At 42.9% G+C, this 27,172-nt stretch overlaps 1 protein-coding gene across 1 annotated transcript; it reads right to left on the reverse strand.

Annotated features, from left to right (window-relative positions):
• Window positions 1-17,787: 17,787 nt before the first annotated feature.
• Window positions 17,788-26,798, reverse strand: GABARAPL1 (GABA type A receptor associated protein like 1). Its single transcript, XM_038154731.1, has 5 exons — window positions 26,571-26,798; window positions 22,901-22,979; window positions 21,788-21,906; window positions 20,382-20,443; window positions 17,788-18,219 (listed from the first exon to the last, which is right to left on the reverse strand). The coding sequence occupies exons 1-5, from the start codon at window positions 26,658-26,660 to the stop codon at window positions 18,210-18,212; spliced, it is 360 nt and encodes a 119-aa protein (XP_038010659.1). The 5' UTR covers window positions 26,661-26,798; the 3' UTR covers window positions 17,788-18,209.
• Between the last annotated feature and the right edge of the window lie 374 nt (window positions 26,799-27,172).

A 27,172-nucleotide genomic window follows, 5' to 3' on the forward strand; every position in this document is an offset into this window, starting at 1 on the left:
CTAAATTATAATAGATTTTATACTGGCATAAGGTAATTGTGCATCTGGAGTTACCCTAGTTCAACTGCTCTCCCTGCTTTTTTAAGTAGCTGATAGAGAAATCTTTTCCACATAGCAGCCTCCATTTTAGGATCAATGTAGAATCATGTATCAATTTCTCCTTAGTGAACCGGCTGAGGACTTGGTGGAAATTTTTAAGTTGCTTTGTGGAGAATCATGGCTTTTCAGTTTTTAGTGATATACTTTGTTTTAGTTGTTTAATTTGAATATTTTGTTCCCATAAAAAATGTTGCTTTTTTATTATTATATTAATTTTTCTCAAAGATGACAGAGCCGTCTGCATAATTTAATTAGTTTCTGGTGGATTGTTTCTCTGTTCTTAAATGTAGCTTATCTTTCATTGCACATAAAGCCTTATCTCTACTACCTGTCTTCTTCAGGCATCTGATCACCTTTTTAGTGAGAGACTGAATTAGATCCAACGGATCTCCTAAGGATGATGAAATCCTGTCCAGAGCAGGCAGAGAGTGAAAAAAGTGGTCCAAAAAGTGACAACAGACAGGAGGCACAGATATTAAATTTTCCTGGTATGATTTGGCTTCCCTATGCTTGGAATTTTTTTAAACCACCTATGAGCAATATGAACTTTGAAAGTCTTTGAACTGCAAAATCTCCTTTGTGCTACAGTGGGCATGTTGCAAAGGACTCTTGTTCAGCCATGTGGAAGAAAAGTACTGCAGTACTCTTGCTTTTCTGCATTCACAGAGTTGCATTTTTGGTGAGGGCTTTGGTTTGGTCATGAGAATGTGAGAGTGCACTGGTTTATGTGCTACCTCCTACAGCTTGGGGTTTTATTTATAGCAGGTGCTGCATCATCAAGAAATAGCAATAATCCACACACATCCCCCCAGCTCTCCAAGACACATAAAAAGGCTACTTTTTTCACATAAGTTTCATGTTACTCTCATATTTTTGGATGGTTTAACAGGTCTTTCTATCTATGATAAAAGGAGGAGGTGAGCTACTGTTTTCCTCTTGCCTTGTTTTTAAATAGCCCCCTCCTTCTGCAAGGGGCATTTTACTTCATGGAATCACGAAGTCATAGAATGCCCCGAGTTGGAAGGGATCCACAGGGATCACCGAGAGGAATTGTTATTCATGCTGATGTTAAACTCAAGATAAATAATTAAGGGATGAAGGACAAATTGCCTGTCTTGATTTTTCATTTCGTATTGCTCACATTTTCATGTACAACAGTTTCAGAAATAAAATAATGCAGAATTTCACATCCATCCTCTGATATTATGTGGAAAATGCACCCTCTGTTATTCTATGTGCACCAAGTTTCTGTCTCTAGCTTATTATGCTCTTATGCATTCAAATCGACCTTGATTGGGTGACTGTAATGAAGTGGATGTGCTCAACTCCCATATGGCCTTGCAGAAATAATTTTTTATTTGATTAGCTTCCTATGATTAGTTCTTCAAAATTCAGTACACAGAGGTGAAGGATGATGCTTGGGTGGGTAAGAAAAGAATATTTTGATGTGGAAAGCCTATAGCAGAGCTGTTGCCACTGGAGAAATATTTCTTAACTTTCCACCGGAATCACTGCAACAAGAATGAGAGCAATTAGATATTTATACCTGAGCCTGGTCGTGGTCACTTGTTCCTTTTTTCTTTACAACAATAGCTGATGTCTGCAGCTGAGCTGCAGGTCTCAACTCTTGACCTCAGCCTGTCTTCAAGACAAGCTGATGTTTCCTGCCTGGTTTAAATTAATGTCTTCAGAAAAAGCATTTCCTTTGAGCTGGTGTTATCTTTTCAAAGTGTGGATTTACTGTGGTTTACCGTTTGTGAGAAAAAAAAAAAAAAAAAAGATGAGCTAGATACAAGTTGCATTATCTGTGATCAAAGTTGTTTTTTGAATGTGTATTTTTGAAACAAATGTACTTCAGCTCCAAGCTGGAGAAGAGCATTTAGTTTAATGAGTTACATTTAATAGGTGTAGTTATTTAATCTCTTTCACTGAATTATAATTTTATTGATCCCATTGAATTAAATCCTGCATTCTGCATTTAATTTTTTTGATAGAATATACAGTCAGTTGCAGCAGCACAGTGAAGAAATCAGGAATGTAGGGGCAGGATTTAGATCCAGCTTGCTGGCAAGTGGGAGAAGTCTGATGTGTATGTCAAAAATCTGCCTACAACGAGCCACAAACTTGTAAAATGGGGCTAAAATTCTGTGTTCAGTCAGTGTTCATCCTTTGTATGATTTCTGCTATGTGCACAATTGATTCTAGGAGAAACTGTACTAGCTTGTTCTGTCCCCTGAATCACTACCCTGTCTCGATGCGTTTGAAATATCAAAACTCACAGAATTATTCTATGAAAATGGGTCAACAGCATCCTGCAGCTCCTGCAGGACTGTCCCTGAAGCTGGCATGGATCTGCCAGCCCCTTAAACCACACACCACACAAAGTGGAGTGAGGGAGGAGGAGGAGATCTTTGGATGTGGAGGCTGTGAAAAATCTCCTTTAGACCTTATTAGGCCACACAGGACAAGACAGAGCAACCTGTCCAAGCCCAAGGAATTCCTTTCAGTAGCCAAAGGTTTGTTGCAAAGATTTATTTTAAAATGTCAATTCCTCATGTCAGGCTGACTGTCCAGTTCCCTGTCTTCTTGAACACATTTGCTGCCCCCTTTGTTTTGTATTCTGCCTTTTTAGGACAGACCATTGTTGAGTTCAGTGGAGCTGATCCTTGAAAACCTGTTCCATCCTGAGCCTCTCTTCTCTACAGGACTCTCTGCCATGGGATTACTCCCGTGAACACAGACTTCTGAGCAGACCAAAGTCTTTTCTCTTAAAGTCCAGTTTTGATTGTGATTTTGTTTTTGTATTTTTCCCTTCTTTTCAGGAAGTCCAGCATCTCATGATTACTGCCCTGACCAGTTCTTCTCTGTGTTCTTGAAAACAAATGGCGTATAAGAAGAAAAAGAAGGGTAAGGAAATTAGGAAAAGGAGTAGAAAATATTTATATGTTTGAAAATTAGGCATGTGTGTTCCTGGTAGCCTATAAACCAAAAATAATCACACAAATTTTAACAGAATTATATTTTCAGATTTTAGTAATTCTCAGAATTAACAAAATTAATGAATCGTGAAGTCTCCTGTTCTGAAGATACTATAGTTTCTGTTTTCTGTCTGAAGTCCTGACCTAGCCTTATGCAAACGTGAGCAACTTTTTTCTACACAAATCAAAGAGTTGAGTGGAAAGGCTGATACTGTTGGACAGGCCAGTGAAATTGTTGTTGTGGAAAAGGGCTGGCAGCACAAGCATATGATTTTAGTAATAAATTCCACAGATTGAACTTTTCCAATATATTCTCTTTCTCCATGAACATGACATTAGAAATAGCTCAGAGTTTGGTGCAACCATGGCGGGAACAGGTTGCCATGGTTGTCTCTACAAGTCTGAAATGGTAAAGCTTTGTTCTGGAGTGAGTGGAAGAATTCGAGTTTCCTGTGTGGGTCACCACAATAATTATTTCTCATCTTGCAGTTGCCCTGTTTCAGTCAGAATGGTTGCTTTGCCGCCCCGCAGAGTCACATATGGAGAACAGGATGCTGGCACTACCTGTTCTACTGCTACATTTCAGCTTCCTCCTGTGGAGTTAAGGTAACCCCCACATAATTTTCTTGTTCCAATTCTCAAACTCTTGTGTTTTGCTGTGTTGTTAATATAAATAAATAAATAGGTATAACTAAAGATGCTGATACCGATCAAACACACCTACATTGCTTTCACTGACGGTGCTTGCAGTGAAAGAGAAATGCAATCTGTAAATTATCCCACTAGAACTACCTGTTTGCTAAGTGAGGAAATTTAATTTCTCACCTTTTTTATCTTGGTCAAGCCTAAATTGCTTATTTATGGGAGGTGAAGAATGAAAGGTGACTTCACTCCCCTGTCAAAGCAAGTTTCCCTCAATGATTTATGGAGCATCCATAAGAGCAGTTTAATCACAAAAGATCGACCTCTTTGTGAGAGCTATTGTCATTGCTTAAACAAATTTGTATTCCAAAAAGCTGATGTATGACATCATTCCTTATATGTATATTATGCCTGAGTCAGCTGAGTTTTGTCATGAGTTCAACCCTCAGAACCCACTGCTGGGGAAGACGCCTGGCACTCTGAAATGCCAAGTCTCACAAAGCAGGTCCCTGTAGGAAGGAAGGGAATAGGTGTTCACATTCAGAAATGGCCCCAAAATTTCCTCTCTCACACAGGGTTTCTTTCTTTACCCTTCAAAATCCATGACTTGACCTGGTTTCTGTGAACCCTCCTAGGACTTCTAGATACTACACACCAAATCCCACTGGATTGGTTTGCAGAGGGACGCCCAGGGGGACTGGGCCTAGGAAGACGGCTCAAAATGGAGTGACGAAAAGTGAGTATGGTGTTTCCTTTGTACTTTTAGATAAAGCGCCTGAGATTCTTCCCCCCTCTGACATGAAAAGTCTCCTGGTATTCAAAAGAAGTCAGCCAGCAATGAACATGGCTGCTAAGGGATGTTCAGAGTAGCCATGGCTAAGGGCCATGCAGCTAAGGGCTTCCCCCTACCCAGCTGCCAGAGCCCAGTGGGGTGCACATAGACCTGGGAGTCTTTATCCCAGATTAAGGGACACAGCTGCTACGTTCCTGTCTGTAGGTCCCACCAGAGACAGCACACATGCAAGCAAAGGACGGTGACACAGTGATTGTGCCTGCAATCATCAGCTGCTCCCAGAGGTTCAGATCCATCCCTTGCTTCACCTCCTCTCCTCTCTTTCCTCCTCGTCCCCTAAAAGTTCCTCAACAAGTTTTACAGAGACCCACCTTGAATGTACCCAAATCCTCCTGCTCCACTTTCACCCCACCTTTCTTATCTGTTACAAAGCCCAGGGTGCTCCTGTCCAAAGCTGTGCCTGGAGGTTTTTGATGGCCCATCAAATTAGAACTGAAGACTTTTGGTCTTTGCAGTTTTGTCTGTTATTTCTTGAATGTTTCTGTCTGTGGGTTCCTCTTTCATAATTTTGTCCTCATTATGCTCTTTTGCACTGAACGAGACCTTAATGAAGCAGAGGCTTCCACCTTTCACACACCCATACAGACCGTTTTAACTGGATACTTTAACTGGGATACTTTATACTTTCTGTCCCAAATGCCTTTAGTAGAACAGCAAAAAGTCCCTCGTGGAACAGAACATTTTTCTCTTTAGTGATAGGAAATGGAGAGCCCAGTGAGAGACTGGAGAACTGCAGGTCTCACATTGAGCTCCAGGTATCACAAATGTCCCAGGATGGATCCTCCCTGACATCAGCTCATGAAGTCTAACTGCAGCAGGTCTCTTCCCTCCACAGATGTGAGACGTTCTTGCCCCTGCCAAAGTGGGGATCCCTCTGAAGTGTCGCCCTGCTTGTGCGCTCTGTCTCCCACAGGGTCGAGTCCACCAGCCCTGTACAGAACTGTGCGGTTCTGCTGAATGGTGCCATCCATGCTTCCAGCTGTCAAGTCCCTGCCCCATGGATCTGTGAGAAATCTGCTCAGTGACCTCTGTGGACCTTGTCTGAGGAAGTATTCTTTGGAGAGCTGTGCTAAGGCCTGATTCCTGTGAAGTTGCTCTGAGAAGTGCTGTGCTGCTCCTTGCTCCTGTGCCACCTGCCACACTGCAAGGAATGAATTCAGCTGCCACAGGAGGTCTGAGTGCTGCTCCTGGTTCCATTCAGGATCACTCTGGTGATGTTCACATTCATAGCCCTCCCCCAGTGACAGACAGTCTTCAAAGTGGTAGAGAAGGGGGAGGAGAGATTTCTCTGAGTCTCTCAGTCATTTTCAGACGTACTTGAGCACTGCCACTGCTGTTTTGAAGTCCTAGGGTGAGGTGAGCTTGTAATCTGTGAACTCACACAAGCTCTGAGTTTATTCTGAGTTTAGTTCCCTCTTTTGTGACACTGGTGACAGGCACCAAAGCTGAAAGCTAGCCTGAAGTTTGAAGCTGGCCTATTTTTGCAAGAGATCAGATGACATCCACAGAACCTTTCTAACCTAAATTCTTCTGTGGTTTATGTTTGTACCTGGAGAAAACTGGAGCACAGCTCCTAGTGTTATGTTGCTGTATAAATAGCTGCCAAGGAGTGAACCTGCTACCCTACTGAGCTGAAAGTAAACATGAATTGCTTCTGACAATTTCTTCAGAAGTCACTTTTTCTGTTTTCCTCTGTGTTACTGCTTAGTGCATTCATTGATTTATAAAAAGGCAAATGGAGCTGGTGGCAGGGAACAGAGGCAGGAGCGCAGGGAGTAAAATACTTTGCAATAACACTGCAGCAGAAATACAGCCACTGAACAGTTTCCTACCCCAAGTGATTAAGGACTGACAAATTTACTTCTTTTTCTGTAGCCAAATGAGTGCAGCCCTTCATCTTCCAGTCCCTTTGTCCTAAGGCCCACCTTGGCCATGGTTCAAGTGCCCTTCACCACCTCTCAAGGCTCTGTTTGTCCCCTGCTCAGAGTTTCCTCCAGAACAGGTCTCTCCCTAAAGAAGTCCTACCAGACCCCTCCTCCAGCACTTCTTCCCATGGGATTCAGCAGACAGATAAATATAGTTCCAATTTTTGTGACAAGTAGGCACAATCACAAAATGTCCTGTGCTGTGCAACAGCACCTTGACTACATGATAGGATGACTGTGATGACTTTTTAGGGTCAATCTGGTGGTATTTTATGACAGTACTTCTTAAAATACCAATGGTTATGTTGTTAGGTTCATTGCCCTAAGCAGTCACAAAATAAGTTATTAGAATTAGCTAGAAGTATTTTTGTTCCAGAAATAAAGCTGGTTTTTACCAAGAAAATTGAGATGCTAGTGTAACACCCAGAAGGTTTGAGATGACAAAACAGTTGTTGCAACAGAAATAAAGAATATTTCTGAAAATCTCATCTTTAGTACCCCTTTGGTATTAAAAAAAAAGTAAGGTTAATTAAAGTTATGCAATAGTAGCTTATTATTTTCCTGCATTCTTCATAGGTATCTTAAAGAATGTTTAATTCTCATAATACCTTAGTTATTTTAAAATTGTTACTCAATCAGAAGCAATTTGAAAAGTTATTCTTTATGTTCTTTAGTTTTCTATAAGAGCTATTCACTTTGAATTACAAAACCCAACAGAGCATGTGAGAAAAACAGGAGAGGTGCTCCAAATGCTTCAATAAATTCTGTTGTTTTCTATATTTCTTCCTAGCAGAATGTAAAGCAAACGAGGCAGGATCCTTGGCTTTTAAATTCCTCTCACCTGGGGTGTTGTTTCAGCCTCTGAGGAGCACTCTCCTGTTTAATATGTATGATAGCTCCTCATGCATATACAAGTATTTTCTCTGCACATGGAATTTTTGTCCCATTCACCCTATAGAGTCTGAGGCATGAAAGAAATAGGATCATGTTACTTCTACAAGTTTGTGACTTTTCCATAATCAACTATTAGATTTATAAACTATACTGACAGCACTAGAGATGTGAAAAATTACTTGGGCTATGGAATGAAGCCAGTGTGTACACATTTTAAGGAAAAAATAAATATGACACCACAGCTTTCTTTTAAAGACACTATACACTGCTGAGCTGCTCATCAGAAAAATGGAGGGAGAATATTAAATATATCTGCCTTGCTTTTTGTCTTGATGAAAACCCTGTTAGCTTTCTGTTCTATGCTGCCTTCAGGGTGTTAAATGACTAAGCTTTTTCTTATGGTATTTTATACAATTTGAAAGCAGTTCTGCTGTGTACACAGAGTCAGATTAAAAAAAAAAGGAGAAAAAACCAACTTTAGATAATCAGCACTTTTAAAAGAATTTGTATCTCTAGTCTATTTTGTTTAGTAATATTAATTACAGAGGAATAAGGGAATTTTTCACTGGGATCTGACTTCTTTTGTATTGCCAGCATTTTGAGTATTAGGGTGGTGAAATATCCATTAATTCCACTATTGTGGTTTGGGGTGGAACTTTCAGCTGATTTTCAGCAGACAACTTCTAAGAATAGGTCCTATTTTATGCAGCTAGTTTGGAAAGCAGAAGAAAATATCATGTGTGCAAAAAAACCCTGTCTTTCCAACAGGAGCAGATGCTGCCAGATCTGGCAGTTCTTAGCACTTTGAACCTTTAAAATATGCTTTGCAACAGTAACTAACTAGCAGCAAGTAATATGTTTGAAATAAGCTTCCAATTATATATAATGTTTCTGCAGACGTGCATTTTAATATTTTCAATTAATTTAAATTCCTTTTTTATTTGTCTTTCATTACTTCTGGACCGGACTCTTGTCAGCTGACATCAAATAAAGCATGTAGGTGACTAAGACCTGCTAATTAATTTTGTTGCTCTGTTTGTGTTTGTTTTTTCTTTACAATTCCCAAGTATTTTGATGAAATGCATTTGATTAGTGTTATATTTGTCAGGAAAAAAAAATTGCTTGAAGGAAAGCTGATTTTATCAAATTACTTGTTCTGATGCCTGGGAAGGAGAGAGATTTTAAGCTGGTGCTTATAGACTAGGCAAAATGTTACTGTGCAACTCGAGCAATCTCAGTGCCAGGAATGTAGCATAGAGCAGAATCTTGTCTCAGATTATAGATGCAGAGCATGCTCTGATAAAACCGAGACTGGAGTTTTTCTGTAATGCCAGTGAAAGCAGAAACAAGCTGCTAATATTTTTCTTCTAGTGTAAATTCTTAAGGCTCCTTTGATGCTCTTTCCTAATCTTTAAAGGCTCTTGGTATTTCTTGCTCCAGACAAGTGTATTAGTTACTTTGTCATTGTTATCCAGCTGGAAGGATATGGTTATTCTTTACACTGTAAATACTTTCACAGAATTCACAGGATTGATAAGCTTTTATCTAAATTTCATGGCAGCGAATCCTACTTAATGTTGTGGTCTTGGGTCCTGCACTAACATTATTGACTCTGTCCCATCTGACGACTTTTTAATCTCTGTTCCACACTTTGGAGATTCACAGCTCCTACATCCCACCAGGCAGACAAATAAATATCTTACATAAGCAGTGGTTGAGTCCTTTGACTAAGGCATGAGTTCTTAATAGAAAAAGCTTATGATAGTTGTTGAAAGTGGAAAACCAGAATAACTGGGGGTTTTCTGTCTCACACTAGGTGTAGGAATGTGCCCCCTATGGACAGTGACAGAACTTTCCTCTGTCCCCCAAAAAGGAAAGAGCCCAGAACTTTCTCCCAGTGATCAGGTAGAAAAGTCACTGATAGGACCTTGGGAACTTCACCTCAAGTTTGGGGACAGCTAATTGGCCATAAGCCTGGGCCATTTAGTAGAAAAGGACAGAACAAAGAAACCAAATCGCTTTTGTGAGGTGTCTCTTACCAGGAGCAGAAGTAAGTGGCACCTGGATCGGTTTGAGTTTGTTATTTTGCCTTTATTAAACCTTTTTTGTTCCTGACGCTGTCACATCAGCCTCCTGCTCCTTTTTGCCTCCTAACGAAAGCTGAGCTATTCTGGGGTGTAGTGTTGGGGTGTTGAGAGCTCATCAGATCAGCTCGAAACCCCCGGGCAAAACGCTACAACTAGGTTAGACTAGTTCAACCCATCTCTTTTTCTGTACTTTCTAAGAGGCAGTACAAAACTCCACAGAAAACACACAGTCACCAAATTGTAGCCACCCTATATATGTTTTCGCTGCTATTTCCTTATGTAAGTTAGTCTTCCATTTTTACTGCTTTCAAAACTCCCACATTAGGCATGGCTTACATCTTTTATTTTTTCCAATCAAAACCATGCCATTCAGAAACAGAATATTATTTTCAAACTGTGCTCATGAATGAAGTATCTTCAGTATTTCTGCAAGTATTGATCCAGTTCCAGCAGACAGTATTCCCCCTCTCGTGCTTCAGAGCCCTGAGGTTTTAATGCTTTTTCTACCCTGTAGGTAGCTGATCTGTGATTGTTTTCTGCAGCTTGAAGAACAGCTGCCTTTCCATAACCAGGATGATCATTTTAGTATCAATCGCTGTAGATTGCTTTGAGATCCTTCGGAAGTGAAAGTTAGGCTTGTCATGTGATGCAACTTGACCATAACTATCACTCAGACAAAATGAGACCTGAATCTAGTAAGTCCTAGGGAGACCTGAATCTAGTAAGTCCTAGGGAAAACAAGGAAAGCACAACAGCTGTGGGGGGAAAGCTCAGCCAAGGCTGTGAACTACATCCTTGCTGTTCCCAATAATTCAGGTACAGATCAGAAAGAAACACAGAGGAACTGGTAACAACCTTACATCACTGTAACATATTAGTGACACCAGAAATTACCATTACTTAACATGTGGAGAAATCCAAAGCAGCCTTGCCTGAAAATGATGAAATTGGTGACTTTCTGGCCACCTATATTAGGCAGTAAAACAATTGTTGCTGAGGACAGGAACCCCGTCACACAGAAGGCTAAACATGAGTTGGAGCTGGTACATGAACAAGCTGTGGCAACAGACACTTGTCATGGCCAAAGCAGTCTTGACTTGGAAAACTTAATTTAATTTATCACCAACTAGAGCAAATTTTTGATTACTGACTTGAGGAAAAAAGTCAGAAAAAAAAAAGAAAAACTAAACTATTAAACAAATATTTAGGTAAACACCTTTTTTTCCTTCTTCCTTCCAACTCAATTTCAATCCAACACCACTCCCAAGAAGGTTGAGACCTTCTTGGTCCCAACCTACCTTCTTTTTCCCATGCATTACACTCAATCTCTCCCAGTCCCTTCAATGTGGTGGGCAGTGCAGGAGGCTGAGGCTGGAATGCAGTGGTTTCTCTCTGCAAATCCATGCATTTGGCTCATTTTCCTCTCCTCTGATATGGGTTTTCCACAAACCACAGTCCCTCAGGTGTGTCCCTGCTCTGGGTGTTGCTCTTTGTTAAATCTATGTGAGGGGGGGTGTCACACTTTCTGTGGGGATCTTCTGACTGGCTGTGACGGCTGAGGTTTCTGAAGCATCCTGGGCTGTTCATATCCGTATCAAAGTTATCTGGAAGTAGTTGTGAGGCAGCTCCTGCACATGGCAGCCTGGCAGCCTTGCTACAGAAACCCTGCTCAATACAGACTTGTTGCCCGCGGTACCCCTCACAGACACAAATGGAGTTTTCAGTTGGATTATTTGTGTGTGTGTTTGTGCTTCGCAGCTAGAAATTGCCAGCCGCCCACTAAATCATCTCCCTCAGCAAGCAAAGCTTAGATTTTAAATGACTGAGTGATGTTCTTTTCTTGTTGCTACCTCAATCTTAATTGCCCAGCACAGCTTACTTTCCTTTTAGAATTGTTTCTTTATAATCTTGTTCAAGCATAGGCTGCTAGACCAGGTGGCATGTTCAGATCCTCCCTGGGGAGCAGGCTCTGACCCAGAATTCTTTGCAAAGGAGATTTTGGTAATTTTGTAGTTTGGACAACCCAACACCAACTGCAGAAAGCAAAGAGAATGTTCAAGCTATGGGAGCAACTGGCCTACAACAACTGAGTCAAGAGAAGTGTGAGCGCACCATGTCAAATTACAGCTCCTTCTACATGGGATACCTTACTTATGTGTGTTTTCTGCTTTCTGGAAAAATATGAGATTATTATGATAAAAAAAGATGCTGAAATATTAACCTGCCTCAGAAGCTTTGTGATTTTTCAAGAGCTCAGAAATTGGCCCAAATACTCACTTCATCCTGCCTTCTGGAACTGTCAAAATTTGCAAAGTCTATGAAACATGTTCATAGTAAAATACAAGACCAGATACCAAATACTTTTAAGTTGCCAAAAATCCAACAAAATTTAAATGACAAGAAGAAAATGAGCCTTTTTTTTCCCAGGCCTGCACTGTGATTTCTCTTTTGTTCCAGAGAAAGACGGCACAGATAAATGTATCAATGAGCTTTGCAGAGAGTTGTTGCTCAAAGACAATTCAGCAGTGTTTCTTTGGCAGTATGTCAAGAGGAGGAACTACCTTATTGTTGCTGCTTCTGGCAAAGAAATCAGAGCTTTTCCAGTCCACAAATGGCAGAACATCAAAATGTTACAACACTGTGTTCCTAGAGCTAATGAGGGGGTTCTTTCATTCATGAAAGATCTTTTAATGTACAGAATCCACATTTTAAATTGTGCTGTATAAAGAGCAGAAGCTTTTTATTAGAAGTTCTAGAGACCAGGGAGACAAGGCTTTTTTTTCTGACTCTGTTTCATTGTATGGCCTTGAGGCAAGCCAGTCCACATATCTGCACCTCCATTTCCCCAGCAGCAGGCTGGAGACAGTAAGAGCTACCCCATGGGGCCACTGAGAGTCTGAATAGCTCATTTCTGAAAGAACTGAGACTGGCATATGGAACTTTGTATATAAGTGTGAAGTAATAGCATGCAAACTAATGAAATAGGATCAGACCTGTCACTGCTCATTTTCTGCTGTATGCTCCTTGGAAAAAATGCACTGAGTGAGCGAGATCTGAAATATTCCAATGTTACATCTGAACAACCACTGGAAAGTGAAGCAATACTTTTTTCAGATTCTAATTTGTATTACTACCTTCTCCATCATTATTATATACATTTTTACATAGTGAATTGCAGCTTCACTCCTGTCTTTTCTTGGCTCCCATTTTGAAAGGCTTGTTTTACCCATTGTTTTCTACTTTTTCTTTCCTAAATACTTTATTAGATTGCCAGTGTATCTGTATAGTGATACCACTCCTTCAATCATATGCTCATTTTGCTCTTGGGCTCAGACATCTCTAAAGAAGAAGAAGGCTCTTTCCTGTGTGAGCTGCTCCCTCCCTTGTCCTGCCACGAGTTTTCTATGTGACAACAGGCAAAAGCATTTAGGGTGTCCTGTACCTGCAGCCTGAATGCCTGTTGGAGCAACCACCCACCTAATCTGAAGGAGTTTTTCTGCCATACCTTTGGCATTAATTTAAGTCCTTTTCACTCCTAACTTGGAAATTAATATGCTACTTCAGTGCTGGGCTTCCCACGCAATTCTGCCAGGTTCATCCATATCCTGCAGTCTCCTCACTCATCTGTCCTCACTCCCCTCCCACACCTTGTTCCACCATGCTACTACCTCCATCTGCACGCCACAAACTGAAAATGCACCAGCTTTGCCTCCCTCTTTTCATCCCAACACAATCCAGTCCTAGTCAGAAGGGTCCTGCTTTTTCAGACTCTAATTTTCACCTTCAGTTGCAGAGGGAAAGAGGGGGATTTCATGGTTCTTCACCTCTGAAATATGGCTGTGTGTAGTGGGCTTCCTTCTTTCAGGGTTTCCTGTGACACAATGCTTTCTTGGCATCCTTTGCACTCCATAGATGAAAGGCACTTTAGTGGTTGTAGACTTTTCTGAGGACTACAGGTTCTTTTTTCCCTCCTTTTTCACTTGCAAGTTTTTCTGTAATCACCTGAACTACATAAAGCTCTCCTCCTGTAAGCTTTCTCTGGCTCACTACTTTACCAGTTAGGGATTTGCACAATTAAGGGTTTTGGTCCATTTAGGCATCAACAGGTATGAAGAATTCAGATCTACATAGGAGAGATGAATATGGACTTCTACTTACTTATTTTTCTTGCCTGTGCTTAGAGTTTTAAAGATTAAATAATTACTTCATGCCTTTAAAAGATACATTGACCCCTATGTTAAATAATCTGCAATAGTTATGGACATGATTCTTTTTTGTGTTTCCATATGTGAATTAGTTGGATAAAGGACATGAGCTATATCTTTGCTTTTATTACCTTTATTTCAGAGAATAGTCATCCTTTTGCCTACATACATCTTGAAACAAAAATACCTTCCTGGGATGAGCAGTGTTTTGAAAAACTTCTACAACATTGTGGACATATTCAGATGGGTTAATTGCCTCCAACTAAAACACCTGCAGTCTGACTACCTACATACTCCATCCAAGCACCTTAATGATTTTGTATTACTCCATGCATTTTTTTTCGCCCAGTGTTTCACTGTTCATTTCCACTCTGTGGTGGGAGGTGTGGCAGAAAAGGTGGATGTGTTTGTGTTTCAGGTGTGTTTGGGATGAGCATGGTGTGGTGTACAGGAAATAAGGTACAGGAAGTAGCCACACTTCTGGGTGTGTGGGTGAGGTGGTGTGTTCACAGGTGTGTATTCACTGTGGGAATGATGTAGGATGTGAGGCATTTTCAGCCCTGCTCACTGGCTGCAAGATGTCTTTGAACCCTAGGTCATGGAGATAGGGGATGGCTGCTGTGTGAGAGAACATCTCAGCCCTCTGTCATCTCTGAGAGAGAAGGTGGCTGGAGGGTCACCAGAGGGTGGGGAAACCTTTCTGCTCCTGCTAATCTTGCTGGGAAAAGGGCAGGTGCTACGGGAGGAATAGCAGGATACTGGAGGATGCAAGAGGCAAAGAAAAGATAAAGGGTTTACACCAAGGAGGAGAACTCTCTTTGTACAAGTGTATACACCATGAACTCCTGATCTCCCTGACACAGGGAAACACTTAGGAAACACTCTCAAGTTCTGCAGGTAGTTGCCACCCTCTTGTCACCCCTTGTGCTCCATCAGTCCCTTTGAACAGCATCCATAATCTGCTGAGCACTAGCAGAAGGGATCCTATTTAGGAGAGCAAAGCCAGATTTTCAGCAGCAAGGAAACAGTCTGCAGATTTGGTGGCAGCTGTGACACTTGCCACATGTGCTGGCAACACTGAGTGGGAATGCTTTTGCCCTAGTAAACAGCAGAGAGTTAAATCCTCGGCAAACAGTAGGGATTTATTACTGTAAGGATTTTACATTAACTGTCCTCAAGGTCTGCTGCTACATTGAAAATGGTAAAGGGGTCAAGTAGCAAGCTAGGAAACTCAATGTTTTATCAGCCTGAAAAGGTTATATCCATGAGGCACAAACACTGCTACCTCCTGAAAGCTCTCTAGGTTTGTGAGTGGTGTGTGGACACTGCAGGAGGCAGCTCAAGTGATAAAGAGAGGGTTGTGACAAAAAGCCAAAACAGGGTCCTGAGCTCTGACAAAGACTCCTCCCAGATATGGGGGGAATAAAGAGTGGTCAGGAAATTAATCAGATCAGTTTTTCCTTCAGCTAATAATTCAGTAAATTCAACCTTATTGCAGTTCTACTAACGTCCTCACTTGAAAGTTAGGACCTTTACGTTCTCCCCCTGCTTCCATGTAGCACTGTTTTTAGCATTTATTAACAATCTTTTAATTCTTTTAAAAGAGCAGTACAACATGCAGATGGCATTGGCCAGAGAGCAAAATCAGGGAGAATCAGAACCTTCCTTTAGGGTAAGATGCTGCAAGATCCAGCTTTTTCAGTAGTATATTAACTAATTCCTGTAACACATCCATATTCAGGCCTGGGCTGTGCTTTGGGATGCCTGCAAGCTTCCAGGACACAAACACCTCCTAAAGATTGGCAACAAGAGCTGGGGCAGCTGTTGTTCATGGTATTCAGTTGTGCTCTACTTGGGTCAGTCCTGCAAGTACCATGTCAGCAATGAACTCTCCAGTCACGCTCTGTGCCTCACCCTGGGGAAGCCTTCATCTGAGACTGACAACAATGAGCTGGACTTTCTCCCTCTGGTAGTCTTATTTCTGTATTAATCAGTGTTTTTAAAATCTCAGACATGACTGTTTTATGGAAGTGAAAACATCAGTGTTTAGCATGACTTGGGACATTTTATATTAGTCCAGATATGTCCTTCACAGTGAGGTTGTGAAGCCCCAAAGTAAGTGATCTCTTAACTTGGGTAGTCTGTGCTCCAGGAAAATATTTTCCTCAAAGGAAAGCATCAGGATGACTGGAGAAAGGATCCCAGGTGCAGCGATAGTGACCAAGGCTGAGTATTAATTATTTAACCTCTCTAAACCAGCTGAGCTCATCATTTCCCCCAGGCCTTGCTTTAATACCATTTCTATAACCCACAAAAAAAGGTTGTAAGTAAAATAGCCTTGGAGCACAACTTAATATTCCACATTTGGACCAGGTAAATTACATTTTGCGATGTACTGGCCTGCACATTTTATAGTGCCTCCCAGCAATGGCACTGATACAAACATGCAAAGCAGCGTGGCAGATAGAAACATTTGTGGCACCATTGGAAAGGGGTGAGAGGGGGAGTGGGAGACTACGTAAATATACTTTATACCACTTTTCTACCTGAGCCAGCAGACGATACCACAATCTACACAGAAAAATCTTTACTGTACTTGAAACTGAAATTCATATTATTTCAGCTAATAGTGTATGCTTTTAGCTGCATCTATGCCTATCTGGCTGTAGTAACAGCACCCTTCTGCCATACAGGGGCAGCTTCTTTCAATTTCAGTGGTAGATATGAGCTCAGAAATTGCTGCTGTGGGCAGGCTCCAATGCAGGATGAATTTATTCTCTCCCTCAGTAGCAGCAACAGAAGGTCTCACACTGGCTCCCCTCTGTATGCAGTGGGAAGACAAGGTCCTATTAAGCATAGCAAGTTCTATGCCTGTGGATTTCAGTGTTGTAATTCTTGACTTTATTCTTGACTCCAAGCAACTCCCTCGCTCAATGCGCAGGGCTGGAGCCAATGGTCCCCCCGGAGCATTGCCATAGCCCATTCCTGCCCCCTCAGCCAGAAGGACCCACACAAACCACAGGTGACACAGAAGGAGGGAGGGAGGGACGGGTAGGAAGTGGCATGTCTTTCACTGCTCCAGATGACAGCATGCATCCCTTTCATCCTCACACACTGCCAAAGCCTGGCTTGGAGTCATGGTGCTGAACAAATGTCACCTGCTGGTTTTGACAGCTCCCAGCAGGACTCCTTCCCCCTCAGTGCACAAATATCCATAAGGAAAAGCAGCCTCTTTTGTCAGTACTCCAGGCTTCTTTTTCAAGGAATCCCAGATTTCCTTATCTTGGCTCTCCTACCTTTAGAGGACCTTGTGGCACAACAGGCACCCTGGGCCTCTCCCACTTCTTCCCATGGCGAGTTCCACCTCAACCTGGGCTGCAGTGACACAGGACAGACAGGTGGCTCTGTGATGGACTTGGCCGGCACAGCACATGGGACTTGTCCTACTGCACCCACCAGAGGCAGTGGGGCACAGCCACAGGTGGTGACCAGCCCCATCCATAGGTGATGAGGCAGGAATCCCGCCGGCCTGCTGGGGCCTGGCAAAGGCAGAGCTGAGGGCAGGGCCTCAGGGGGCTCATGGCTGTGCAGGGCTGAGGGCAGGGCCTCAGGGGGCTCATGGCTGTGCAGGGCTGAGGGCAGCTGCAGGCCAGCTCTGCTGCAGCAGCGCCAGCACAGGTGGCCACATTCCTGAGGGGCTGACAGGGACAGTGCCAGGACAGATATAAACAGTCCTGGGCCACGGGACAGGCGGCCCAAGGTTCCTGGCAGGGACAGGCAGCGCTGGTGATGCCCTTGAGGCCTCATCACTGTTTAAGGCCTTAAAATGGCAGAAAATGCATCAGTGTATTCATTACGCACCTTACGACTTTCTTACATCATCCAGGTCTAATTAAAAGTCCCACTAGTGGCATAGCAAGACCCAGCTAGATGTGTATGTGACAATACCACCAAAAATAGGAGAGATAGGACTTGTCCTGGTAGACAGGAGAGAGTAAACCTGGGGTTGTGGGAAAAAGTAGCAGCAAAAGCTCTGGCAAAGTTGTCCCTTCATTTACAAGCCCACATCAGGAAGAAATGCTAGTCAACCATTTTGAACCAATCTGTGATTTTCAAATGCATCTTTATTGATAAGTTGATTAAGCTCTAGTCTGAACTTTATTTTACAAGAACCTGCAGCTAACCAACACAAAAAATTACCATCATTACCTTGTACAATACTAGCACAAAAACAGAAATGTCACAATTCAGTTGAAAGAACTGTAAAATAACTAAATTAAATCGTAAACTCTACATGTAACAAACAGTTGCGATTAGTCCCACATGTCATTTAAACCCAGCAGCGGAAGGGGAGGACTGAACACAAAACCAAGCACCCCATACGCCAACTCTTTCTCCCCTGAGTATGCTTAACCACGTGCTTGGCATGAACAAGTGGGCCAGCAGCAGAGAGATGCACACCATCTGCCTGTGTCTTCTCTTTTATCCTAGAAAGCCTCCTGGGTCTGTCCTCTGCTTCAGAATATTCAGAACTTCCTAAAACAAGAGATTGACGCAGATTTGCACCCAAAGGATGCGAAGAAAGCCTGGTAGTTGAAGGAGAGTGAGTCTAAAAAGAGAGCACTGAACAGTGCAGGCAGAAACTGAAGTTATCCAAGTTGGCAGTAGGTACAACTCATCCAAACACATTTATTCCAGATGAACACAGGATGGAACAGCAAACCTAAAGTTCAGGATGTAATACTGGGGATATTATGCCAAACACTTCATCATCTGCACCCTCATTTTATGTCTGCCCATTCTGACTACTCTGTCTGCATCCTCTGTGGTTTCTCCCTTCTCTCCCATTCTTCTGGTACTTCCCACCCACACAGGCAGTAACCCACCCACCCCACCACGCTGCCCTCCCTGACCTTCACATGGTTCTGCTAGTTACTCCCACTTGACACTCCCATCAGCTCTCCTGCCTCATGTACCTCCATGTTACAACAGTCAGAGAAGGCTGAAACCTGATTTCCTGTTTCCCACACTCAAGAGGAGCACTCATCTTGATTTCTTATTCCTGAGGAACACAGGGAACGGTGATCTAACTTTCCAAGTAAGTAAATTGAGCAAACACCTTCAACTTAATTTGGAATTCACCTGTATTCTCCATCCTTCTTTTCCTCCCTCTTGGTCCCTCTTTTAAATGTAGGAATGTTTACAGTAATTCAGGCCTACTTCTCTGATTTTTCAGGTGAGACCCAAGAATCTTCCTGAAAGTCAGCTCACTCTCCAAGACCTATTCCTTCATCATAGTTACGGCAGTAACAGGAAAATCTGCTGTTCGTGCCACTGAGAAGAAACTGCTTTGGCAGGACAGCATAAGGCTTGCACAGCAACTGACACCCTTCTAAGAACAACACTGGCTTAAAACAAAATAAGAAAAAAATTCTACAGATAATCTATTCCCTTTTCTCTTCAAGTCTAAAAGAACCTCTCTTGTGGCATAGAGAGGCACTGTTACCCAATCACAAAAAGCCAGCAAAACACACGTGGCAGTGACTGATTTCCTATGCTTGTGCACATGGTGCAAGGGCTGTACAGGGATGAGACGTGGAAGGAAAGGCTAAACCCACAGGAACTCTGCCATCTTCAAATCTGCAGAAGACTGGTACAAGGACAACACTGATAGATAATTTTCTGTGTTCACCAAAAACAAGACCACTAGTAGTTAGTTGCCTTAATGCACGGCAAGGGTGACTAAAGTTAGGTATCAGGAAAAGCAATCTCACTTGTAGGCTAGCTAGGACCTGAACAGACAATCTCAGCAGCCTCCAGGATCTTTCTCAGTGAAGTTCAGTAAGAACAAGTTTGATGATCAGCCACGGTGGATGTGTTTGGGATACTCAGTCCTGTGTCAGAGCTGGTGTGGACTCTTGAGGTCCTTTCTAGCCCTGTGCTTAAAAGTTTATCAGCTAACTACACTGAAAAGAACAATAAGGTCATTTTTCTGTCCAGCAGTTGCAATCAAAGCAACAAAGGAAAAAAAATTGCAGAATTTTTCCTTCCTTTCCCCAACCTTCATGTCTCACAGCTGAGGAGTTCCCAGCCCACAGAGTAAGCCCTTCTAATACTGATGGACAGAGCTACCAGCCCTTCTAATACTGATGGAAATGATGGGAAACACAATACCCTCAGAACAATTCAGGACTGAGGACTGTCAGCACAGGACAGCCTTGTGTGAACAGAGTGAAGTATTTCACATCTCACTGAATGGGAGCCATGGACAAGACAGGACAAGGTCAATGTACAATACATGGCATGCCTTTTTCATCCAATGAAAGAATTAAATGAAAATGGCCATCCTGCCCAGTCACTCTCCTGGAGCTTCACTACACTGGCTTGTCTAGTAGCCTCCAGCACTAACTACTTCCAGCTGTGGCAAGAGCTGAACAGTGGAGTTTCTCCACCCCCCACATGTGGAACCTCTCCTTAGTCTTCAAGTTCACCCTGTCCCCCTACCCTGACTCCCCTCAATCTAAAAAATAATGGTGATAATTAATGTGTGGAAGCTGATGACATTGTGCATGTGGTTCACTTCCAGTTCTCTTTTTCTCTTCTCATGCATCCTCCTCCTGCCTCTCCAGCAACCCCCTCCCCGGCCAATCCATTCCATCAGTCCATCCAGCCTGCATGCCTGGGGGGCTGCTGCTCACTTGCCATAGACGCTCTCATCGCTGTAGGCCACATAGAGAAAATAGTCCTCCTCGTGGTTATCCTGCCAGGGGACAAAGGGACAAAGTGAGGAGCCAAAGCTGGAAACTCACTGTATGTAAGAAAGCTCAACCCAGAGATCACTGTAACATGAGCAGATAACTTCTCCTTCACTGTTCCTCTCAGTTTACATCGAAGGCTTCGATGTAAGACCAAAGAGAACTCTGGCCACAGCTCTGCTTCTACACACAGGCAGGGCACATTTCTGTACACAGGGAATTTACTTGAAGAGCCACAGCCAGGCTGTGTTGCAAGCATGCAACAGAAACAGCTCTGACTGTTCACCAGTATCTCAGCAGTGGTATGGTCTTAAGATTGAGAGAGAGACTTGGAAGGATTTAACAAGTCAAAAATCACCTCTAGATGGAATTTTTAATTTTTCAGGACACTTTTGACAAGTGGCTGTCCTTCTAAGTACTGTTTTACATATGAGCAGTAGAGCTGATATGTTAAGTGATTACACTGACACAAAAATTCTGCGGAGTTCCAGCAACAGAGGTCTGACCTCAGCTCTGGACAGTCAGACACTTTCCTTCAATGTGTTCAGATTTGGAAAGCACCCTGCCTGTGTTACCTTTTATTATCTTCATCAGTACACAGACTGATGAAGTGTCCACTTCCTGTCAAAAAGTGACAGGCCAAACAAGGCTCACAGCACTACGCCAGAGCTCTTTTATTAAAACACCCAGCAGAAGGAGAAATCAAGGAGAAATCAATGCAGGCTGCAAACCACCCATGATATAATGGCTATAGAACTGAGAAATATGGGCATCCACTATTCCTTTAAGGTTGATCAAATAACACTGCTGAGTAGAAATAGTGGGCAGCAATGCTTGCAGCATCCTACGTAATCTTCACTTACACAGTACAAGCAACAAAAAAGTAATTCTAGACAAAGAATAAGTGTTCCCTAAGAAAGTATTCATAGACAGATGGATGCCCAGTGATACTGGCCCTTTTACTGACTTTTTACTTACTTTTACTGGCTAAAAGGAAATCTCTTTTGTATACACAGTAAACCCTATGTTCTCCACCCTTCCCTGCCCTAATCTCTGAAAAAGAAGTGGTTTATTTCAATACTTTGTAAAGTAGTAGGAGCAATATATCATTGCTGGGGCAAGTATTTGCCACAACCTTGTCAACTAGCAAACAACCAGTTGAATTGATAAGGCTCCCCAGGCTCCTAACTGGAGGATAGAACTCCCCTGACCAGGTGATGGGATACAGCTCAGGGCAAGAGGGTGCCCATGTTTGCCCATGTTCAGGCATCTGTGACCAAGCTGAAACCACTGACACTTCTGGACATTGCTCCTCCGAACAAAAGGCAAGAGAAAAGGGTCATACTTACCTCATACAGCTGGCCCATGGTAGCACTGGTGGGAGGGATGGTGTTATTGACGAAGAAGAACAAAGCATCTTCCGGCCTCAGGTGGATCCGCTTTCGGATTAAGAAGTAGAACTGACCAACTGAAGAGGAACAAAGAATGCCTTAAGATGCAGAAGGAATGTTGGAGGGGTTTTTTTTGTTGTTGTTGCTGTTTATTTCTGTATTTTAACCCTAACCATGGCTGTTTTCTTTTGGTGGTGGAAGTCACAAACTGTATATAAAAAGTAGGGGAAAATGAACAATGCAGTAAAAAAAGCAAGAGAAGAAAGCGGTAACTTCATGACTGTAACCACATGAACAGCCAATCCACTCAGAGCTGGCAGCTTCTCAGGTACACACCCCATGCCATGTCCCTTCTAAATCCACAGTCCACCAACTATGGTATGAAATGCTCTACTGAGGGGAATTGGTGGGAAGACCTTTAACTAGCTTAACCTTAAAATCCTACAGATCAAAGACACCTCAGAGAATTTAGCCTTGGCATAAATGGTTTTATCATTCCTGGGAAAAAAAAATCCTTATTATTTACTTGAACTACGTTGCACAAGAAAGTTTTTCACAGGCCATTAAACACTGCAAGAAGAAGAAGAAATGCTGTTCCTTTAACTCATTCATGTTCTTAAATCAAAATAGATGTAATCACACTCAAGAACACCATGACCATTCAGAAAAAGAACTTTGTAGCTATGACTACAGCTACAGGGGTGGAAAAAGGATGGGACTATTGCAAGAACTTGTCTCTTCCTGCTACAGGAGTACAGCCTCTGGCAACTCTACAGCTAGGTCATCATTGACTGGCCATGACATGCCCATGATACACAATTTAGTTAGTCACTGTTGTCATGGTTAGAACTCAGCTGTGACAGGCTAGCTAAGCCAGTGAGATACCTTGAAAGATCTCAGAGGATTCTGCATGTTGTAATCCAGGCTATAAGGTATAAATATAACAAGGAGACCAGACAAACAAGATGTTGAGCCTGTATGGGTATTTTTTTTTGTGCTGATCACAGAGTAAAAAGCACTTCTGAGACCCTCTCACGGAAAATCAGGAAGAAAGGAGGTAGACATTGTTACCTGTGAGGTCAGAAGGTACAAGATACTTTCTTTTGTCTAAGTCAGGTACTCTGGCTTTGGGTGCTTTTTCCACAATCACCTGGAAAGAGAGAGAGAGAAAGCAAGAAACAGATGATGAGTATCATAAACCAAAATGGTCCAAAAAGATATTACCCTCTGATGGTGCTACCAGGCCTTTAGGTATATAATCTGTAACAAATACACAACGTTAAAGAACACACAGGTGAGATGACTTGAAGAACAGAAGACAACCTAAAATCACTCCCAATAGCTGTGCTGGGAGCCCAGGCCTGCAGCAGAAAGCATGGTGAGTGAAAAAAAGAGTCCAGAACAGACATAAAAATAAACCATAATGGCTGAGAAAAAAAAAAATAAATTAGGACACCTTGATGTTCCCAATTCAGGTTAATTTTCTGTGAAGAAGCTGTCAGGAGGCTAATACATGAACACAAGTAAGTTAAACCGTTTCCAGGTTACAGTTCCAAACTGCCTTGCACAAAATCAGCCCTACTCCCAGTAGTCCCAACATCCTAATTTCTACTTTCATCAACACCAAGTGCTCTAGAACGAAGCAAAGAATTAAAGAGAAACTACAGCTCATTGGGGAATTTTTTTTAAATCACCAGTTCTTCAGGAGTTATAATCTACTCTGAAATTAATATCCTTTAAGTTTACTATCCATATTTCACACAGCTATGGACATTTCCTTATCAAGTAAATATACAATAATTAAAACCTGTCTACCATCTGAGCAACTGGACCTACTGAGATCTCTTTACAAAACCACTAATTTCCTTATATTCTAACACAGAAAAATGCAAAGCTCAGCAGCTTTAAGATCAAAGAGACCAAGAGGTCTTTTGCTAAAAGATAATTTTTGTTAGCAGAGCTAGGAAAAATATTTACCTCAGAAGCAGGAATTTTTCCAAAGTGACCTGATCTCCTTTTCCACTGAAACCTTTGGAACTACTGTGTTTGTGCAGAAAAAAACTGCAGGTTTTTTTTGTGATATGTATTTTTGAACTGGTAAAAGATACATCACATTTCAATCTATGTGGCTTGCTGTTCTGCAGAAGCCATTCTGACCACCCAAACTAAATCTAAAGCCAGATTTTCTGAACTTCCTAAACTTTTTAATTTCCTTAGGCCCCATAATTGTAAATACTCCACCTGAAACACTGTGGGACTAATTTCTAAGGGTTCCATGCTCCCATTACTCTTCGGCAACCCAAATCAGCAAATACAGCTGTTGTGTAAGAGAAAAGGTTGAACTGCTGTGGACTAAGTCTTCTTTGGAAGCAAAATGATGTTGCCCCACCAGTGAGAGACCATGCCAGAACAAAATGTTATCATGAGCTTGGTGTATTTATCCTGGACATGGTGCTGTGCTAACCTGAATCTTTCTAGAGCCAAGTGAGTGTCTGCAAAATATCTCACACCAGAGAGGTACCAATTAGGGCATCTTTTCCCTGTGCTCTATTTCAATGTGGCCAGCACAGCTAACACCCCTGAAATTTCCAGGTTTGATTTTAAAATAGAAACATGGTAGCCTCAGCTACTTCAAGATTTTCCAGTACCTAAGTTAGCACAAGGCACTCAAGCTCCTTCAGGCATTTTGCGGTAGGACATGCCTTTCTGTACAAGATGTAGTTGGTAAATGCTGTGAGGGAAAGACAGTACCACAATCTCACTGAACAGCAACAGCACTTCTCACATTTTTTACCAGCACAGCCAAACAAAGCAGTATCTAACACAATAAAATGCAGTGGGGAGAAACCTTTAGTTCTTGCCTACAATTAAAAAAACCTACTGACAAGCCAAACTGCTTGCTGTGACTACCCTAACTGGAGGTGGAGGGGAAGGAGGGGGCTTGTAGATTGGTCATTAGATAATAAAGGAAAAGAAGTCATGTCTATGAGAATGAGGTGAGTTTTGGGGCTTATAAGCCCCTAGGAAAGATTTAGGAAAGATTTAAATCAGATCATCACTGATTTAAGACATGTTAAGAAACATCTCCTTCCGGCAAAGATGCTCAGAAGGAATGGAGGTGCTCTGCTAATCTGACTGGCAACTGTAGTCAGTTTGCTGGATAAGGCAGGTTATCTCTTCTGAAGCACTAAACCCTTCATATACCTAAAAAAAACCGACAAGGAAAATCCTAAGGGCAGAATACAGACTATCTGTTTGAGCTGTTGCTGAGTGGTGACTGTGATAATGCAGGGCAGTGTAATCTCATCAAAAATGCTGAGATGTATCATGGTACTGCAGCGTAGGCAGCCAAAAGGATGACATCTTCAATGATCCTGCTGTCAGGAAGGGCAGACACAAAAGTGATGTGAAGAACAGAGTGCTGCATTCATTTCTTTGTATGCAGCTCTGACAAGAGGCTATCCCTAATAATTCACATATGTGCCTTACTGTGCATCATTCCAATAATCCTTAACTCCAGCACACCCTGTTATTCTGGTCCTGGTTTTCTTCACAAAGTTCTGCTGATGCCCCCCCTCCATCCTGATCTCCTTTATCTCCTGCTAGACTGGGCCTCGTCCTGGGCTCCCCACAGGGTTCTTCTTGACACATTTGTCATGGCCTGCTGTGCAATCTGCACGTTAATCCTCAATTTTCACCTTCTCTCTTGCCCCACCTACAGAGCCCTCATCATAAATACCCAACCCCACACACTTCAAGCTGCCCTGCTGCATGCTCAACCTATGCTATGCCAAGCCTCCCAAAAACAGAGAGAACAAAGGCACCCAAATACTGACTTCCAAAAACTTTTTCAAGTCTATTTGAAGGTCACTCCCAAGATAAAACATGCCGTTAGCCTGCAGGAAAAACATGGGGTATAACTGTTCCCCCTTGTCATTAGTTTTATAGGAGGGTCCCAGTTTTTTTGAATGCAGTACACCTGTACAGTAAATCTAGGGCAGACCTCTCCAGTGGCGATGGAAAAAAAGAATACTTGCAAAATGCTTATTAAAATGGAAAAAACACCCTACACTTAATTAGATTTGTCTTTTTTTTTTCCCAATAATTATTTGGAATTATGAAGCCAGAAGTTTCCCACAGGCACTCCAAAGGGGCCTAAGAATGAGGAAGCAAAATTTAGCTAGATGACCTTGCATCACAAGTGACATTTTCTCCATAGGATGATTAAACAGGAGAGCAAAAGGATTGAGAAGTATTATTTTTTTCTCATGCAAAGGAAAACAGCAAGCCTGTATCGAAAAGACAAACCAATCTGAAGTAAAATAAAAATAACAGCGACGTATGAGATGACCCGGATACAGACCATGTTTAATATGAAGAGTACCTGGTTAACCCACTCACTGATCTCCATTTTCACAGAAACAAGGGTGAGCTCCTTCCCCACTCACCCCTACGCATGCCAGAACAAGATCAGCAGCGTTCCCACTGTGGACTGACTGCGGATCCCAGGGAAAAAGGTGTATTCCATCCCCCACCCCCACTGCAGCCCTTCGCCCATCATAAAGAGCCCCCGCTTCGCACTAAGGAGAAAAGCAGCCGGGGATTTGAATCAGAGCAGCGAGATCACGATCATCTGCACTAAACTCATTTCTTTCGCCTTCAAAAAAGGCGAGCAGCAGCCGACGGCCGGCACGGAAAACAAAGGCGGCCAAGCATGGCCGCCCTGGCAGCGCGCACTCACGGGGACTCTGTCGGGGTATTTCTTCCGGATCTTCTCCCCTTCTTTTTTTCTGTACTCGAATGGGTGGTCTTCCTTGTACTGGAACTTCATGGCGTCGGACTGTCCCTCCGCTCGCGGCTGCTGCGGCTGCCTCCGCACCGGACGGCGCTGCGCAAAGACCTCCGCCCAACCCCGCCACCCGCCGAGCTCCGGCTGCTCCCGCCTCACGGGGAGCCGCCCCGACACAGGGCAGCTGTGACGTCACAGCCAGGCACCGCCCCGACCTCCCGGCGGAGTGACGTCACGCGTAGGGGCCCCCACCGCCGAGCCGTGACGTCACGGGGAGGGGCCCCCGAGCCGAGCCGCGCTCTGACGTCACAGGGAGGTGCCGCGGTACCCGGATGGGGAGAGGTGAGGGGACAAGGAAGGGCAGTACGTAAACAAGCAAACAAACAAATAAATATTTTAAAACTTTTTTTTTTTTTTTTTTAAGCTTAAAGGCAGCAGAGCGCCGCCCGCCCTCCGCAGCGTGACTCAGGGTTATAAACACGGTCCCAGCCGTACTAGGGCACCGCACCCGCCCTGGGGGGACACGGCTCGGGGCTCCCCGGGTGAGACCTGAA

Source organism: Motacilla alba, chromosome 1A (genome assembly GCF_015832195.1).
Source record: "Motacilla alba alba isolate MOTALB_02 chromosome 1A, Motacilla_alba_V1.0_pri, whole genome shotgun sequence".
Taxonomy (NCBI): Eukaryota; Metazoa; Chordata; class Aves; order Passeriformes; family Motacillidae; genus Motacilla; species Motacilla alba.